Here is a 17760-nt window from a genome sequence, read left to right on the forward strand (position 1 = left end):
GAGCGTGAACGACCGCATGAACCACACCATCGATGAGAATGAAATTTCCGGTAGCAGCTCCGCCGAAGCCGATGGTGGGACTACGATCTGCTTTTCGCGACATCTCGAACGAAATGGCTCGCGCGCGCGGAAGAGCTGATTTCTTGTAATCAATAAAGTTAAACCTGTAGTCACGCCCCTTTAGTAAGTTTGTGACGGGTACACAATATTTGCAGTCATACCGGATAACAAAGAGGCGGGACTAATGGGCCATCTTTACTGATTATAAGAAAACTGCTCTCCCCTGCGCGTGTGGCATTTCATTTGAAATATCGCGGAGAGCGGTCCCAGCATCGGTAGAGATGTCGCAAATTACAGGGTGTTCAATAAGTTCGAATACACTTAATACAATGTTCAAAAATTGAAATTAAATTATTTCTTTTCCCGGTTGCATTTCACTGAAAGTATTGTTTATAAGGAACGTTTGTAACATTTCTTTTGGAATGACCTCTATTTTGCACTTCTTCACGAGCTTCAAACGTTTCTAAAACCCATCGCAAGCGGCACGCACGGTCTGCATGGGCATTTCGTTTCGGATTTTGAGAATTACGTCTTGAACTGGTCCAAGTTACTGACCTTTTATTCGTACAGCTTTAACATAATAAAGGACCACACAAAAAAGTTAAGAGGGTTCAAATCCGGAAAACTGTGAGGTCGCAAAGTTTTGCCCAAAAAGTCGAAGAAATTGTCCCCATATTAGGCTAAAATATCAATTTCCGTGTATAAAGGGTTATCGTCCTATTGGAACACGTAGGGCTCATCTCCGTCTAAGCACTGGGCCACAGGGGGCATCAATCGTGACAGTGACAGAAGGTCAACATCACACACATCCTATAGCGTATATATACCGCTAACACTGACACCAATACTAATACAGAATATGTACATTGGGCTTACAAACACAATGATTAAACATTTGTATTCGAACTTATTGAACACCCTGTAATCGATTACTTCGATTAATCGAATATTTGTTGTGATTAAATTTGATTCGATTACTACTCAACGATGAATCGATTCAATAATCGTCAAGAATCGAGAGTAATCGATTAGTTATCAATCGATTAATCGAGATTTTACGACATCTCTAAGCGTCGGTGGAGTTGCTGAGCAAATTTTATTCCAAATACATATGGTATATTGGAAAAATCGGTTCTTCTCATTCTATGCAAATCTCCATCTAGACATAGAAAAAACTGCCAATGTTTTTTTTTATTTTCGACTGAAAGCGAAATGAAAAAACTTCCGTGGGTCAAACAATTTGTGCTGAAAATTTAGTTTCTATCCATAGTAGTTAGTAGTTTCATGCTTCGTATTCCTATGCAGGTCTTCTTCAGGAGTAAAGGTTATATGTGGGTTTTATACAGGACTCTACGAAACATGGCAGCTTTTATAAGTCTTGATCAAAACCAACATATAACTTAACTGCTGGCTTTATGTCAGTTCCATTTTTTGGCTATGAGGAGGAACACAGGAGCTTAATAAAACCTAAAGAGCTGTGGTTTTATACTGGAATTCAAAACGTAGTTCTCAAGTACTCTTGCGGATCTAATTAAATGACAACTGAATAAAACCAAAATAAAACTTTAAGCATTTCTACATGCCGTAATAAAACCTCTATACAACTAGCATAAATCTTCGAAGCATTGAGATTGTTACTTGGGAGGCAACTTTCCCAACTTCGGAAGTAGTGCGCTGGATTCGCCTAAAGATGCGCTAAACAACGCATCAATTAGTTTGACAAATAAAACTTCGGAAGAGTCCCGACTTCCGAATTCTAACTTGGTGCCACGCCGACAATATAACAGATCACCGGATCGAGTCAAAACATCAAAGTAACCCGAAAAAGCAAAAAATGTCACAATCTCCTCAGTTACGCACTAAATAGGTACTACATTCGCATTTTTGCTAGCTATTCGGCAGGATACATTCGTTGCAGTAATCTCAAGACATTGAATCATCAGAATGGCCTTCATCAACCATGTTTTCCGTCGCACTATGATCTCAGTGCCTGCCCGGTACATTGGTAACGCAGCAACAACCGGAGCGTCCGCATCAAGCCATGGCAATTCGAAAAAGTGGAAAAATCTTTCCTTCTTCGTGGCCTTTCCTGCCGTTGGCCTGGCCTTGGCCAATGTTTTTCTACAATCCTCGGAGGAACGGGAGCGACCGGAATTCGTACCGTACGAGCACATGCGAATCCGTACCAAGCGGTTCCCTTGGGGTGAGGGCCAACGTTCTCTATTCCACAATCCGCATGTGAATGCATTGCCGACCGGTTACGAAGACTAGGACTCAAGGAGCAGAAGAGAATGCCGATCTGCAATAATTTTATCAAATCGAATGTTTTTAAATTATGCTAATAAATAAATTCGTTTCATTCTATTGTTTATTTTGTTCAAAGACGTTTCCCAACCAATCTACGCTTGTTTATACCCAGCGTTCTTAATGTACGCTTCAGAAATCGAATTACAACCGTCCGATGTGCAGCTCACACAAGCGTCAAGGCCTTCGCAAGGATCAACATCGATTCCCAGGTCCGACGCACACCCTCGTGTGACTGTAATGAGAAAATGAATATTATTTTTGACATTGCACAGCTATTCGAAAAATCATCACCTTTGAAATCGATCAACTTCGAATAACAGCGATCTGCAAGATCAAAACTACCGCAATAGTACGAAAGCGTCGCATCCGTCTGTTCCTCTGCGCAAGTCTCGTTCTGTCCCGGAGCACAATGGAAGCATCTCAGCCATCGATGATTGTTACACTGCCGACCGAAGCAGCTGTAACACGACCGATCCGCGTCGTCGTTGCATCGATTTTGCTCTTCCTGGTTCAGTTTTTTCACGCAACCTCGAGCCAGTTCACCACCATGCCACATTTTAATGTAGCATCTATCCTCCCGTTCGTCGCATTCACTGTTGATTGCAGTTCCATCGACACACCGGAAATCCCCTTCCTTGCATTGAATGCACCTTGTTACGGTTTTCAACGCATCCTGGTCGACCCCATTACAGGAGTCGCCCTCACACGTTATGCAATATTTGTTACCATCGCATGGGTTTTGACCATCAATCAAGTCCGATTGGCAGCCACGGATAACTGGAAATACAAAGTTTGGTCACTCAGCGATTTATTAACATTATTGCAGACTAATAGGCTATTTTTGTGCTCTGATGCTGATACTTCACCACTGTGGTAGCAGAATCTCTCCACTAATTACCTTCATCACCAACGACCTTGGCGTAGCATCGATCTTCCGCCTTATAATTACGACAAAACGTGATTCGGTTAGGGTGAAAAGCACACTTGCTATTACTGGACTTGTAACAGTGATGACACTTTTGCCACCGTTCCCGGTTGCAGTCCGGATCCGAACAAACCATACAAGAGTGATCGGCAGGATCGACACACTTTAACTGTTCTTCGTCGGACAACGTGCTGAGGCATCCTCTCTCCAGAATGTATCCCCCGGAAAGGGTAAGCGAGTAGCAGCTATCGTTCGGCGCAGGACAACTCGTGACTGATAAAATGCCTTCGTCACAACCAGGATCGTCCGTTGAACATTGTAGGCAGCTGATCTGGGCTTAATAAAGAAATAAATGCATTAATTTTTTGTACAAAATAGATTAATTCTTATGAACTTCAAATACCGCGAGCGAAGTCGGCTACAAATATAAAGACCAAGAAAGTATAACTATGTGGCCACATCGTAAAGCAATGCCTCAAATGAGTCGAAGAACGCTCGATAGTTGTCTGCGATGCAATGAACAAGTACTCCAGAAAACACTTCTGGAAGTGATATGTGAATAGTAGATGCTCAAATAGGGGGTTTTGTTTTGTTGCATCAAGTTAACCTAATTCAAATAAGATATCAATAGTAGTAAACAGCACTACTTCATCTTCTTCTCCTATGGCTCTACATTTCGACGAGAACTTGGCCTGCCTTTGAACTGTTGGCATTTCCTCAGTTAGTAATTAAAAGCTTTCCTATGCCCGCCATTGCAAGAGTATGTATCTTGTGTGGCAAATGGCAAGTATTGACTTGATTCCCTTTTCTGATTTCCGATATATCACAGCCAAAAGTAAATAAACATACGCGATTTCCACACAGACTGTCTAAGAAATATAGTATTTAATAGAGGCCTGAATAAGAGAAACGCGGATAGGCATGTGCCGCCAATCGAACCGTCAAAAAACAGCAGCCAATCGAGCGGGAGACCTGTCAAGCAGACGAAATGTTGGCTCAAATACTGAAAACGACTAAATTTGTTTTTATGCCATTTTTAAATAAACAAATTTTCAGCGGGCTTGGTAGTCATATGGCTACTGCTTCTGCCTCATACGCAGGAGGTCGTGGGTTCAATCCCAGGTCCGTTCCATTCTCCTACTTTGTATCTTTCTCTTTATTTCTCATGTTCTAGCAATCGCTAGAACTGAAAATGGACTTCCATACCGTTTCCATTAATATTCCTATACCTTCAATTTGAGTATTCTACAGTAATCTGCTAGAATTGGAAATGAACTATAGAGCTCGTTTCCTACATCCAATTAGAAATTCCATCAGTTACCTTCTCCTATCTATCACATTGGCAGCTCGTTAACCAAGACGGACCTCTGCCTCTCCAACCTAACCCAGAAATTCCAACAAATTCCGCATGAGCTCGTGGCAAGTGCAGAGGTATATTCGGCTTGCAGTGGGCGAGTGATTGCATCATCATTTCCTCCCCCTTCCCTACATTGACTTGCATTCTGACGTGGCAGGCGCCAGTATGACCTAACAAATGAGATCACCAGTACTTGTACATTGAAGATGTGTGCTAGTCCCAAGCAAACATCTGTTGGTTCCCTGTGCAAGAACAGCTGATCTGATCATAATGGAGTAGCAACTACGAGCAGTCAATCAAGCTCAAGCTCAAGCTCATTTTTAAATAAACAAATTTGAATGCATTTTACATTTGTTTGCAATAATATATGCAAGTCATTTATAGAAATTGCATTGTTTATTGGATTCGTTTGTCATGTGATGTGGACACATTAAATAGCGGATTGTGAGATTTTATCTACATAAACCATTTCTTCCTTTTCATGTATTGCTCTTTGATGAAGAAGATTGAATGCAGTGTTGGCAGAGTCATATTTTCTATCCGCGTTTCTCTTATTCAGGCCTCTAGTATTTAATAGAGTTTTATTGTTGTTATTGATACTCAATCGATTTTTTTGGAGTGCTGTCAAAAATCGACTCTTGAAATATTCGGGGGAAATTCCCTCTCCAAGAACTTGCTTTCATAAAATTAGAAAAGTGTCCTCAGATTTTAAAAATATTTATTCGTCAAAATACGCGGAATTTTCGAATTGCTGTGCGTATTCATGAACGATTTTTGTTATTGAATATGACAGCTCATGCAATTTTGAAATTGAGGGAGACTTGATCCCCTTTCTATGATATCTACGCAAGACATATTTTTTTCTGCCAACCATTTATCAAATCTGTCAAATCTACAAAAATTAGAAGCCTGAGAACAGATTTATATTTTTTTGAATTTTTTCGAGAAATTTTTGTATGGATGAGTAATAGGGCACTGCACGGACTGCTTTGTCTCTTTTTCGCTGCAAAGAAATTAGAAAACAACAAGGCCAGTAAACGTCAAATTTTATGAAGAACGAAAGAGAAAGAGATCTTTCCGTGCAGTGCCCTATATTAAGGTAATAGCTTCAAATCCAAATATCCTAAAACTTTGATTGAGTGTTGACATTTTCATCAGTACAGATCATTTAGCATATTTATGGCTTTGTGCTGTGAAAAAAACGAAACATTTGGTCATTATTATGAAAAGTTGTTCAAATAAAAAATCTTTGGGAAGGTCAAAACATACAAACCACCCTGCAGAATAAATATGGTTGTCAATCCAAAAAACAACTCACCACATAAAGGTCATTTGTCTAGAGGATCTATACAAAAAATATGATTATTGATTTGATTATGGATCCTGTACACCTCCAGTGGTGCAAAGGGCCGACTTGAAAGATCTCCATCCTGAGCGTTGCCCGGCTATCGCTTTAACCTATTGCCAGGTTAGATTTCGGTCGACTTCTTTTATTTCTTTATTGAGGCTTCGCCGCCATGAGCCTCTGGGTCTGCCTCTGCTGCGGTGTCCCGCTGGGTTCCACTCTAATGCTTGTTTACAGATTTCGTTTCCACCCTTACGTAGAGTGTGACCGACCCAGCCCCACTTCCGATCCTGAATCTCTGTTGCTATTGGCCTCTGGTGACAACGACGATGGAGCTCGTTGTTGGAGATCCAGTTGTGAGGCCACCAGGCCCGAATTATATACTGCAGGCATCTGTTAATGAACACCTGCAGCCATTGAGTGTTCTCCACTGATACACACCATGTTTCGCTAGCGTATAACAGCACAGATTTCACGTTAGAGTTGAAAATTCGTATTTTGGTGCGTTCACTTATCTGCCTGTTTTTCCATATATTTCTTAAACTCGCAAAGGCAACCCTTGCTTTCTTGATCCGTGCGCCTATGTCGATCTTGGTACCGCCGTCTGACGCAATTTGGCTACCAAGATATTGGAAGCTTTCAACATTCTCCACTGGTTGCCCGGCTACTGTGAAACTGTAAGGAGTCACCGTGTTTACATCCAACGATTTGGTTTTGTTGACGTTGATGACTAAACCTGCCGAGGAGGAGCGCTCGGCAAGGTCGTTGAGCTTACTCTGCATATCAGAGCGCCGTTGCGCGAGGAGTGCAACGTCATCAGCCAATTCGAAGTCGTTTAGATGCCCCATGGTTATAGGCTGCCATAACAGCCCACGGTTTGGTTCACGATCAATCGCATCTACCAGAATTTCGTCGATTACGATAAGGAACAGTAACGGTGATAGAATACATCCTTGCCTCAAACCAGCTACGACCCGGATAGGATCGGACTGGACCCCATTGTGCAGCACTCTACAGCAGCGGTTCTCAACCTGGGGTACATGTACCCCTAGGGGTACCTTCGCTGGCCCTAGGGGGTACCTCGGACAAAAATGCGTAATGGCGGATGTATAGAAATTTCAATAAAAACTTTTTGATAAAGTAAATCAAAGAATTTCAATCCAGTTTATCCCAAGCATAGTGTGAAGGGCTGTGGGACAAAAGTTCAAAAGGACAAAACGGCGAATGAACAAATTTTAAAAATCTTCAATGCATTCTACCTGATCTAGACAACATGTTGAACAATCTGTTGAGAATATATTTCTGAACTAAAATCAAGAATCTAAAAGCAAAAGCCTCCATATAAAATACATGAATGACTTTTTTGTAAAGCTTTGCAAGTTTCGTTGCAAGATGCTTGGATACCTTTTTTCAAGAGGCTTGGAAGCCTCCTTTCAAGAGGCTCGGAAGTCTCCTTTCAAGAGGCTCGGAAGCCTCATTTCAAGAGGCTCGGAAGCCTCCTTTCTAAAGGATCGAAAGCCTCCTTTCAAGAGGCTCGGAAGCCTCCTTTCAAGAGGCTCGGAAGCCTCCTTTCAAGAGGCTCGGAAGCCTCCTTTCAAGAGGCTCGGAAGCCTCCTTTCAAGAGGCCTCAAGGCCTCCTTTCACGAGGCTCAGAAGCCTCCTTTCAAGAGGCTCCAGCCTCCTTTCAAGAGGCCTGGAAGCCTCCTTTCAAGAGGCTCAGGCCTCCTTTCAAGAGGCTCGGAAGCCTCCTTTCAAGAGGCCCGGAAGCCTCCTTTCAAGAGGCTCAGAAGCCTCCTTTCAAGAGGCTCGGAAGCCTCCTTTCAAGAGGCTCGGAAGTCTCCTTTCAAGAGGCTCGGAAGCCTCCTTTCAAGAGGCTCGGAAGCCTCCTTTCAAGAGGCTCGGAAGTCTCCTTTCATGAGGCTCGGAAGCCACATTTCAAGAGGCTCGGAAATCTCCTTTCAAGAGGCTCGGAAGCCCCATTTCAATAAGCTCGGAAGCCACCTCTCAAAAGGCTCGGAAGCCTCCTTTCAAGAGGCTCGGAAGTCTCCTTTCAAGAGGCTCAGAAGCCTTCTTCCAAGAAGCTCGGAAACCTCCTGTCAAGATGCTTGGAAGCCTTCTTTCGAGAAGCTCGGAAGCCTCCTTTCTTGAGGTTCGGAAGCCTCCTTTTAATAGGCTCGGAAGTCTTCTTTCTAGTGGCTCGGAAACTTTTTCTCAAAAGACTTAGAAGTCTTATTTCAAGAAGCTAGAAAGCCTTCTTTTTTGGAAACCTTCTTTCAAGAGTTTCGGAATAATTCTTTCAAGAGGCTTGAAACCCTTCTTTCAAGGGGCCAAGAAGCGTCTTTTCGACATGCTCGGAAGTCTTCTTTTAAGGCTCAAAAAGTCCTCAACGTCTTGTAAGAAGTTTGATGTGTAAACGTAATTTGAATTGGAAAGATTCACGGAATAATGAACATTTCATACAACTTTTTGGAGAGCCATATATCCCGTTAGTTTTCAGGTTCGTTTTGCATATATCTTGAGGGTTACGCTAATTTTTATTTACAGCGAAAAAATAATAGGGGGTACCTCAATAAATGTAGAAGTTCGAAGGGGTACCTCTCAATAAAAAGGTTGAGAACCGCTGCTCTACAGGAAAAGGCCTCGTATTGTGCTTCGATGAGGCCGATGATTTTCTTATGAACCCCCTTGCGTCTTAAGGCGCCCCACATATTTTCGTGATTGAGACGGTGGAAAGCTTTTTCGTAGTCAATGAATACCAAGTAAAGGGACTTTCGAAATTCGTTGACCTGCTCCAGAATGATGCAGAGCGTGACAATATGGTCCACACAGGATCTTCCGGCACGGAATCCGGCCTGCTGCCGCTGGAGAGTCGCATCGATCTTGTCCTGAATCCGGGCTAGGATAATTTTGCATAGAACTTTGAGAACGGTGTACAGCAACATAATGCCTCGCCAGTTATCGCATACAGTCAGGTCACCCTTTTTGGGCACCTTCACTAAGATACCTTGCATCCAGTCGACCGGGAAAATTGCAGTGTCCCAGATATTACGAAATAAACGATGCAGTAGTTGAGCGGATGTCATGGGGTCAGCTTTGAGCATCTCGGCTGATATGCGATCGACCCCTGGGGCTTTATTAGATTTCATGCTTTGGATGGCTGTTTGAATCTCTCTCTAGCAGTGATGGAGCTTCGGTATTGACGCGTGTTTTATGTCGGATCCTAGGCAGATCATGCCGAGGTGGTGATGGCCTGGCTGGCACTTGAAAAAGTTGTTCGAAGTGGTCGAACTAGCGTTTCAGCTGGTCAGTTGGGTCGGTCAATAACTGATCATTCGCGTCTTCACAGGCATATATCGTAGAGGAGGCGAATGTCCTCAGTTGCTGCGGCTCTCTCTCCTTCGTCGGTCAGAGAGTCTTAAAGCATTCAGTAATTTTGTATATAGTTTGTAAATAGATTTTGTAAATAAATTAATTAGATTGTAAGTATACAAATCTTTCAATCGCCAATAAACTTAGATATAATGTTCCCTTGACATAGGCAAGCGAGCATTAATCAAGCAGCCAAGCTTTCCAAGGTCGAGGCCATTTGTTTCCTGGATAAGATGGGAAAGGGATAGCAGCGCGACTATCTGGTCAAGTTATCAATCGTGCCGATAAAGCCACGATTGTACGCAAAGGGGTCGGGAAATGACGTACTTCTGGTTGTGTCCTAGTCCCACCTTCCTTAATATGAGGATTCACAGACTCGATCATTTCGTCCGTGATTCTCCAAGGAGTTGGAAGTTTGTTGTTAGTTGTTAGTGTTTCGTGTGTTACAAGTAGGATAATTTAAAGTGGCGTTAAATATAGTTAATTAATAAATTATTTGTTCATTCTCTAGTTGCTGTAGGCAAATCAAGTGTGCGTGTTATTCGTGTGCGGTTGTAGTAATTAAAGTGAAACAATCAGGTAAAAATGTGCTCTAGATGTGCGAAACTGTGCTTGTGCTCATTATGTGTTGTTCTGCCAGATTGGCTTTATATTTCACCCGCAGCGAATTCCGCGCACCCAAGCACGCATTTCATCCCCTACGGACGAAAGATTCCTGGCAGTCGCCAACCGGCCAGAAGCGGACGATCCGTCACTATATCGGTCCGAGGAGGCCGGGGGACCTCTAAGTGGACGGAATCCACCAGCCGGTCCGTCAAGCTACCGGCAATCAAGTGACCTCGTCGGCAAACCGCTATCGCGATTCACCAACACGCTTCATTGAGAAGCAATCGCCAAGCGTTGCCCTGGCAGAGGAGCATCGACCCCGCCCAACGGTCATCGACTGTAAGCCCCATCGATACGGTGAGTCTCCCATCTTTTTTTGTACGGAGTGCGGCGTCCAAGGAGGGCGCCGCGGAGGAATTTGTTGCCCAGTCGTAGACTGAAGGATGTGCCGCTAAAGCCATCGCGCTGTTTTTCTTTGTCGTGAGCTGCTACCCCGCCGACAAGTAATTGGGTCCGTCATCACGGACCGTGCACATGCGTGCGTGAGCTAATTTACCACCACCTAGCCAGTTAATAGTAGCACATACTATTAAAAGGGCTATCGACTGTTACCGATGACGTCATCGACCATCGAAGGTGTCGTTGCCAATTGCTCTTAAAAGTGGGCCTGGCAACAGGAGCGCAGAATGTGAAGGAGATGCGCGAAAGTTAGTCGAAACGTCACGTAATAGCGCAGAACCACAAAACAGATAGGAATCATAGAACGAACTGCAAGTTTCAAAGTAGGCTTTTCGTGTATCAACAATCGACGAACGGCTCTCCCGTGTATCCAAGGCGAAAGAAAGAGACGACAAAGCATGCGATGCTGCTCTATCTTATGCGCGTTGTTCAGTAAAGCTTGACTTCCACCGCTAGGTTCGCTAGCGTTTCAAAATCCTGGGAGGACCACATTTCACTGCAATGATGCCTACACTCAGGGATGCCAGGGGATATTTTCAAATGTCTTCACAGTTGAGTAAAAATGTCTTCAAATGTCTTCAATATCAAAATTATGATCATCAGTGAAAAAATTTCAAAATCCAATAGATTTGTAATTTCAATCATCTCCTTGTTTTATGTATCGTTTATTTTAACACACAAATTGTTAGAATTCAAGAGAATATTCTTTTAAATCTTCATGAGTAAGGGAAATGACATTCCCTTGGATTTCCTAACGAGTCTTTTAATATAATTCCAACGGATTTCTCTAACTGAATTTCCTTGTGGAGTTCTTCTGAATTTATTTTTGAAGAATTGTCTGTAGGGATTCGGAAAAATTCATCGTGAAATGGCCAATACCGACTTCCATAATGACCTGAAAAAAACTTCCATAAGATTTTCTGAAAAAAATTCCGGAAGAATTTCTGGAGAAACTTCATAATAAATTCCTGATGGATTTTTCGTAGACTTCCTAAAGGAATCCCTGAAGGAATTTCCGGACGAATTGCTGTTGGAACATCCAAAGGATTTTCTGAAGGAACTTTCAGATAAATTTCTGAAGAACTTCCGGATGAAATGCTAATGAAACTTCCGGAGGAATTACAGGAGAAATTCCAGAGGGATTTTCTGGAAGAATTACTGAAGTATTCCAGGAGGATTTTCCTGAGCAATTACTGAAAGGGTTTCTGAAGAAATGTCTGAAGAAACTTCCGGAAGAACTTCTGGATAACTTTTTGGAGGAACTTCCTGAGGTATTGCTCAGGAATATTGCGCAGGAAATATCAGAGAAATTCCAGAGTATAGTTCAAGAGGTATTATTGGAGAATCTTTCGGCAACATTCTCGGAGCATCATCAAGAGGAATTCCTGGAGAAACTTCCGAAAGGATTCTTAGAGGAATTTCCAAACGAATGCCTGCAGGAGATTCGAGAGCAATTCCTGAAAGATCTGCTGGAGGAAGTCGTGACTGGAGGAATTTCCGACGGAATTCTTGAAGGATCTAACGGACAAATTTCTGGACGAACTTATGGAGGAGCTACTAGAGGTACTTCCAAAGGAAACTCTGGACAAATTTTCTGAAAAATCTCTAATTTCAATTTCTTGTCTACATTCGTAAGAATTTTCTATGGAAACTAAAGAAAATTTTCTGAGAAAATGAAACTAATTTCCTGTGAAAATTTTCGTTTAAATGTGGTACATTGAAGAAACATCCCTTAACTTCCAAATAAAAATGATACTCCAGATTTGTATTTGAAGGACAGAAAGACAGACAAATTTAGACAAATTTCTTCTGGAATTAAACATGAATTCTTTGTAGGAGTTCAGATGATTTTCCTGCAAGAACTTGATAATAATGTTGTGGAAATAAAGATGAATTTCTCGTTTAAATTCTGGGGGAATTCCTTTACTGCCCATACTGAAATTATTATAAATTTCCAAGATAATTTGAAAAGAATTTTCAATTTTAATTCTCTTGAAATTTTATGAGAAATTCCTCGGACTTTTAATGGGAAATTCCTTATATTTTACACGATTTTTTGATGATGATGATGATGATGATGATGATGATACTACCATCTATTGTAGCAAGGCACCTGCCGATAGCACTGGCCATATCTGACAAACGATTTGATCATGATTATATTATTGTTTGTATTTCATCAAACTCCTGTATGAAGGGCCAAAAATGGGTGGGGTGGTTCCATAAGCAGAAACACTTTTGCGAATCCACGGGATGAATAGAGAATCTCCTTCCAGAAGAAAGTTAGTACATACAATAATATTATCTAGCCCTCGTTTCCCAGATTGACCCAATAGATGGGGAGAAGAGCCCGCCCTTCATCCACGAGATGTTAACAACATGAAGTTGGCGATTCCACTCTTCCTATCCAAATCGCTTCAATCGGGTGCCCTGATGGTTATTTTTTTATGGTATATAATATAGTTTCAATATAATTTGGTAAATATATGTATATAATGGAATTCTCTCACCAAGTTTCAATTCGCATGTCCTGGATGAGGGAGGACCTTTCTTCAACACCAACTAGTTTTTGATGATTGCTGTTTTCAGAGATACCAATAGTTCGTCCAGGAATGTTCTGGTTTAAATCTAGGAATATTTATCCTTCTGGTTCACAGATTGAAAAATAGACTTTTTGATTTCTGAATAAATGAAACAAAAAGACGGATGGCAGTATCATACATAATAACATGAGCGTTTTGATTAGAATAAATATGTATTTGTATCCTGATTTTATCGATCACGTAGTTTGTTAGTGCACGGAAAATGGCGCCTCAAGAAAGGATTAATGGGTCCCCTTGTGGCCCGAGGTAAACAACCCTTCAGGGAAGTTCGAGGTGTTTTGGGAGATCGCGATGTGGTTTATTTGCAGGCCATCTATGCCTTTCTTTGCTCGTCTGACATCAAAGTCTAATACTTCAATTTTTTCTTTCTCAGTTTTTTTTTCTTGTGTCTGTCTTATTGTTCCGTGTACCATGAAGCTCTGGCCATCCGGAAGATGCTCCCTGAAGAACCAAAACTCGAGCACGACGCAACGCTAAACCAGACATGAAGTCAAATACCCGGATGAGCAGCTGAAATACCTCAAACCTAAATCCCAACCCCGTCCATCACCAAATTACGCAATCTAACCTTGAGTCGCCGCGAGTATCTTGGTCTTTGTCCCTTTCCCTTACTAACTGTTGATAATAAGATGATATCGATTGTAAATATCATTAATAGTCTCGGCTCCGTTAAGTGTTATACACGCCTGAGCCTGTCAAATAAATACAAAAGATAAAAAAAAATATTGAAGTAGTATTAGTTTTAAGTTGCCAGGTCGAAACGAATTTAGACCGAAATAAAACGACACTTGGATTTTGAACACAGAAAAAAACACAGCTCATCGTCATCTACTCCTTCGAAACAGTCATTAATATTCAATTGGAACAACTTTGACGTTTTTCCATTTAACTGGGAAGTATGTCAATTGAAAACATTTGTTAAATAAATTAACCAAAAAGGATAAAGAACTATAGGGAAGTTTTTTTTTGATAATTATGTAGAAAATACTAGCAACCCTATAATTAGAGACCGGCGGAGTGAAAAACTGTCGAAACGGCAACGTATGAAAATGCACGATATCGTGAAAATACGACTGGCAGCACTTGAACTTTTTGCTTGCTTCTTATGGATGCAAAATGTAAACAAGTCGAATTGGAACCGCTTTTGACGGTTCAATTGGAAACAAGATGGCGTCTTCTCCGATCTCTTATTGTAGTATTTCTAGAAAATACTATCATCACCCGGGGCTTTCATATTTTAAATTTTCTAGTAATAGATCTCACTTCATCCAAATTAGTTCCCAACCAAGGGTCAAAAACATTCTCTTGATTGAGACCTAGACTAAAATTATGGGCACTCTCAAACTGCTGGGCAAGTTTTTGAGCTTTTTCGCCCTTTGGTAATAAAATTTTATTTCCCTTTTTAAGGGCAAGCCTCACGGAATCCAAATTTAAATGTACTCGCGTTTTCAAGGGCACACCACTCAGTGCGGAAGCAACGCACAATTGTCGTTTTTATCATTTCACGCATGCTGCAACGCAGCAAATTGAAAAAATAAATTAGATTGCTAATGGCGTCTTGTGAAATTTCAAACGTCACAGGAAGGTGATCAAAGTCAAAGTCAGCATGAGTTACCAATTGGCTACACAGCTGGTTTGAATCCGTTAAAACTAAATCAAATGTCGAAGGATTTGTATTAGAAGATGGTACATTGGGATATTGAATTGTATAATATCCCGCAGAACAATCTTCAAATAAAATTTTACAATTGAAATTGCTTTGAGCATGAACGGTGTTTGACATTGAAGTCACCAAATATGAAAACAAATGGATTTGTTGCGAGTAAGAATTTGAAGATCACATTTAAATATTATTGGCACATTTAAATTTATTGGAATCTTCTGGGAAGAACCACAGCGAGATTTCTTTTTCATCTTAATTACTTAGACTGGTGAACATCCAAGTAATTGTGAAATTTCAGTTTAAATCTCTTCCAGTAATTTATCATCACTGGGAAGATCTTTCAAGACGACTTTGAACAATCGTTCAGTTTTGTCTTGTCGTCGTACTCTCAAAAAGAAATTCACCCATCTTATCACTACCACTACCAACTCTACACGATAGTAAGTTTTTTGTTTGTTTTAATTGTACAGTGTTTTTCTTGAAACTATTTCTGCACATATGTTAGTTGTAAGTAGTGTATAATTGTATATTTAAAGCTATAATGTATCATTTGGAATCAATGTAAATTCTGTTGATACGAAAAGATGAGAAGGTTTTCGCCCATTCGAGAAAGTGCATATACGAGCACTACTCGAACGGGCTTTTCTCTACTCCTAATAAAGATAATGAAACATGTACGTGAAGAATTTATGCCGCTTCTTAGTTAAATACTGAAGAAGACGTTTGCGATCGTCAAAGGATCCCGGCAAAACGCGGCAGTCACCCTTCCTGTCAATCTGAAATGAAACCTTGGTCCCCTGAAGGTAACTCAAAATCTCATTCCTAAAGCCAGACAACAGAACCTAAACATTCGACAACAGATACACAATTGGCGGAACCCTTTGCTTCTTTGCATGAATCGAATTACCTGGGCTAGAGGTAGTTTCGAATTGCCCAATTTCGTCATGAATCAAATCGAACTGATTGCGCAGTTCGATAGGTGAAGAGTTATTTTCAATGTTAGAGCTAGAAGGAATATCTGGAGTCTCCAGCTTTCTTTTATTTTTCTCCGCGCAATCTTGATCAATTAATTCGAAAGTGCATCATCCTGCTTCAATCCATCTATGACACTTCGTCTGCAATCCGAATACTTGATTTCGAGCCGTCAAGCGGTGCACGTATCAGTCTAATCAGTTTCGCAGAAAAACCATGGAACAATTACCTGTGCAATTACTGCCATAGCTCATTTTTTTCTCTGAATCGTACGCTGCTTTGAAATCAATGAACTAGCAAGATAGTAATGTCAAGCGCCGACCGAATCGAACTCGGCCCGAATCTGCCTGTGTTGATGAACACCAAGTTTGGATGGATTGCTGAAAGAGTAATTGCGATCGACGCCCCTGTCGTTGCGCGAACATTTTGCCAGACTGCTGAAGACGAGCCGCTTATCGAGCTGTTAAAAAGTTTTTACAAGGTGGAAGCTTGCGCCATGATCCGCTCGTCACCTACGATGGACGACGAAATATGCCTAAAGCATTTTCAGCGCACACACCAACGAACAGAAGAGGGAAGATTTGTGGTAAGGCTTCCATTTAATGCCTCTCGTGAGATGGCATTAAAACGCTTTCTAAACTTGGAGAAAAAACTGGACAAGCAACCTGATCTGAAAAACCAGTATTGCCAGTTTATACGAGAATATGAACTGCTGGGACATATGCGTGAGGTGCAAGAGGATTTAACTGATGAAGCAAGTTCTACGTTCTACCTGCCGCATCACTGCATACTGAGACCAGCAAGTACGACCACGAAATTAAGAGTCGTCTTCGATATTCGGTGTTCTCTGTTTTGTTCATGCGAATGGCTGGTGAACATAGTGTAGTTTGTGACGGTGAAGAAGATGTATACGGCATCTAAGAAAATACCGAGAACACCAATAAGCACTCAGAAGCAAATACAAAAACAAAAAGAAGAAACGGCAAAAGGTGCTAGTTCATCAGAGAGGGGCAGTAAAAGGAAAGCTGACGCGTGTGTACAGTGCCTTGCGACAAAGTGATGACGAACCGAATCCGAACATTTTGAATATTCATTTTCTAAAACTTCACCAAAAAACGGTGGAAAATTGTTACCGCGAGTACAATGACTTTCAAAATAAAATTTACGCACTACCCCTCTCTGACGAACGTCGAGCTGAACAAATGGAAAAATACGTGGAGTTCGAAGCACTCCACAATGACTTGATCATCAAATTGAGTATGCTGTTGGACCAGGCGACATCCGCTATCGTGACACCTCCCTCAGCTTTGCCCACTGCTTCTATGGTGGCACTTCAGAAACCAGTGCAGCAGCTGATGTACCCAGCCCAGTCATACATCCCACCATTACAAGTTCCTCTACCAACATTTGACGGTTCATATGAAAAGTGGTTTTCCTTCAAATCAATGTTTACCACTGTTATGAATCGGTATCAACAAGAAGAACCAGCTCTCAAATTGTATCATTTGAGAAACTGCTTGGTTGGTCAGGCAGCAGGCGTTATTGATCAGGATCTAGTCAATAACAATGACTACGATGCCGCATGGAAAGTGTTAGAGCAACGATTCGAAGATAAGCGGATCATTATAGACAAGCACATTGAGAACCTGTTGACCCTGCCGAAGGTTGGTCAGGAAAACGTTGCCAATATGAGGAAGATGATCGATGCTTGCACGAAAAACGTAGACGCCGGTTACTGGGCTCGGGGAACAGATACTGGTGAATCTAATCGCTGCAAAGATGGATAAAAAACTGCGGGTGGCCTGGGAAGCCCGCCAGAAGAAGGGAGTTCTGCCGACATATACTGCAACGCTGGACTTTCTGCAAGAGCAATGTCGAATCTATGAGAAGATCGACGTAAAGCCGACGACGGAAAGTGTGAAAACAAGAGTGACGAAAGGTACTATTACGAAAGGTATATTTTACACGATTTTTTAGGCCCCAAAATGAAGAATCGATATTCAATTTCTTTCAGAGAACGATGAAGTTAATCATCCTGAACAGTTTTCCATTTGACTCAAAAATCGAAAGGAACATTGTTTAATTTGAAATTTA

At 41.5% G+C, this 17760-nt stretch overlaps 3 protein-coding genes across 3 annotated transcripts; 2 read left to right on the plus strand and 1 right to left on the minus strand.

Moving 5' to 3' along the window:
* The first annotated feature begins 1863 nt into the window (after window positions 1–1863).
* Window positions 1864–2424, plus strand: LOC134223198 (cytochrome c oxidase subunit 6A1, mitochondrial-like). Its single transcript, XM_062702340.1, has one exon. It carries the CDS (start codon window positions 2005–2007, stop codon window positions 2329–2331), a length of 327 nt encoding a protein of 108 aa, XP_062558324.1. The 5' UTR covers window positions 1864–2004; the 3' UTR covers window positions 2332–2424.
* On the minus strand, window positions 2391–3956 carry LOC134223197 (uncharacterized). The gene is made up of 4 exons (XM_062702339.1): window positions 3696–3956; window positions 3266–3628; window positions 2659–3144; window positions 2391–2599 (listed from the first exon to the last, which is right to left on the minus strand). The coding sequence occupies exons 1-4, from the start codon at window positions 3751–3753 to the stop codon at window positions 2460–2462; spliced, it is 1047 nt and encodes a 348-aa protein (XP_062558323.1). The 5' UTR covers window positions 3754–3956; the 3' UTR covers window positions 2391–2459.
* Window positions 3957–15973: 12017 nt separating this feature from the next.
* Window positions 15974–16552, plus strand: LOC134222807 (uncharacterized). Its single transcript, XM_062701957.1, has one exon. It carries the CDS (start codon window positions 15974–15976, stop codon window positions 16550–16552), a length of 579 nt encoding a protein of 192 aa, XP_062557941.1.
* Window positions 16553–17760: the final 1208 nt, after the last annotated feature.

The sequence above is a fragment of the Armigeres subalbatus genome, chromosome 3 (assembly GCF_024139115.2).
Source record: "Armigeres subalbatus isolate Guangzhou_Male chromosome 3, GZ_Asu_2, whole genome shotgun sequence".
Taxonomy (NCBI): domain Eukaryota; kingdom Metazoa; phylum Arthropoda; class Insecta; order Diptera; family Culicidae; genus Armigeres; species Armigeres subalbatus.

Bases quoted from the DNA above. Each gene is read 5' to 3' on its own strand.
- LOC134223198 (XM_062702340.1), top strand. From the start codon at position 2,005: ATGGCCTTCATCAACCATGTTTTCCGTCGCACTATGATCTCAGTGCCT.
- LOC134223197 (XM_062702339.1), bottom strand. From the start codon at position 3,753: ATGTGGCCACATAGTTATACTTTCTTGGTCTTTATATTTGTAGCCGAC. The intron at 3,629-3,695 runs GTATTTGAAGTT...TTCTTTATTAAG, and splicing joins TGTAGCCGACTTCGCTCGCG to CCCAGATCAGCTGCCTACAA. The intron at 3,145-3,265 runs GTAATTAGTGGA...TTGTATTTCCAG, and splicing joins CAAGGTCGTTGGTGATGAAG to TTATCCGTGGCTGCCAATCG.
- LOC134222807 (XM_062701957.1), top strand. From the start codon at position 15,974: ATGTCAAGCGCCGACCGAATCGAACTCGGCCCGAATCTGCCTGTGTTG.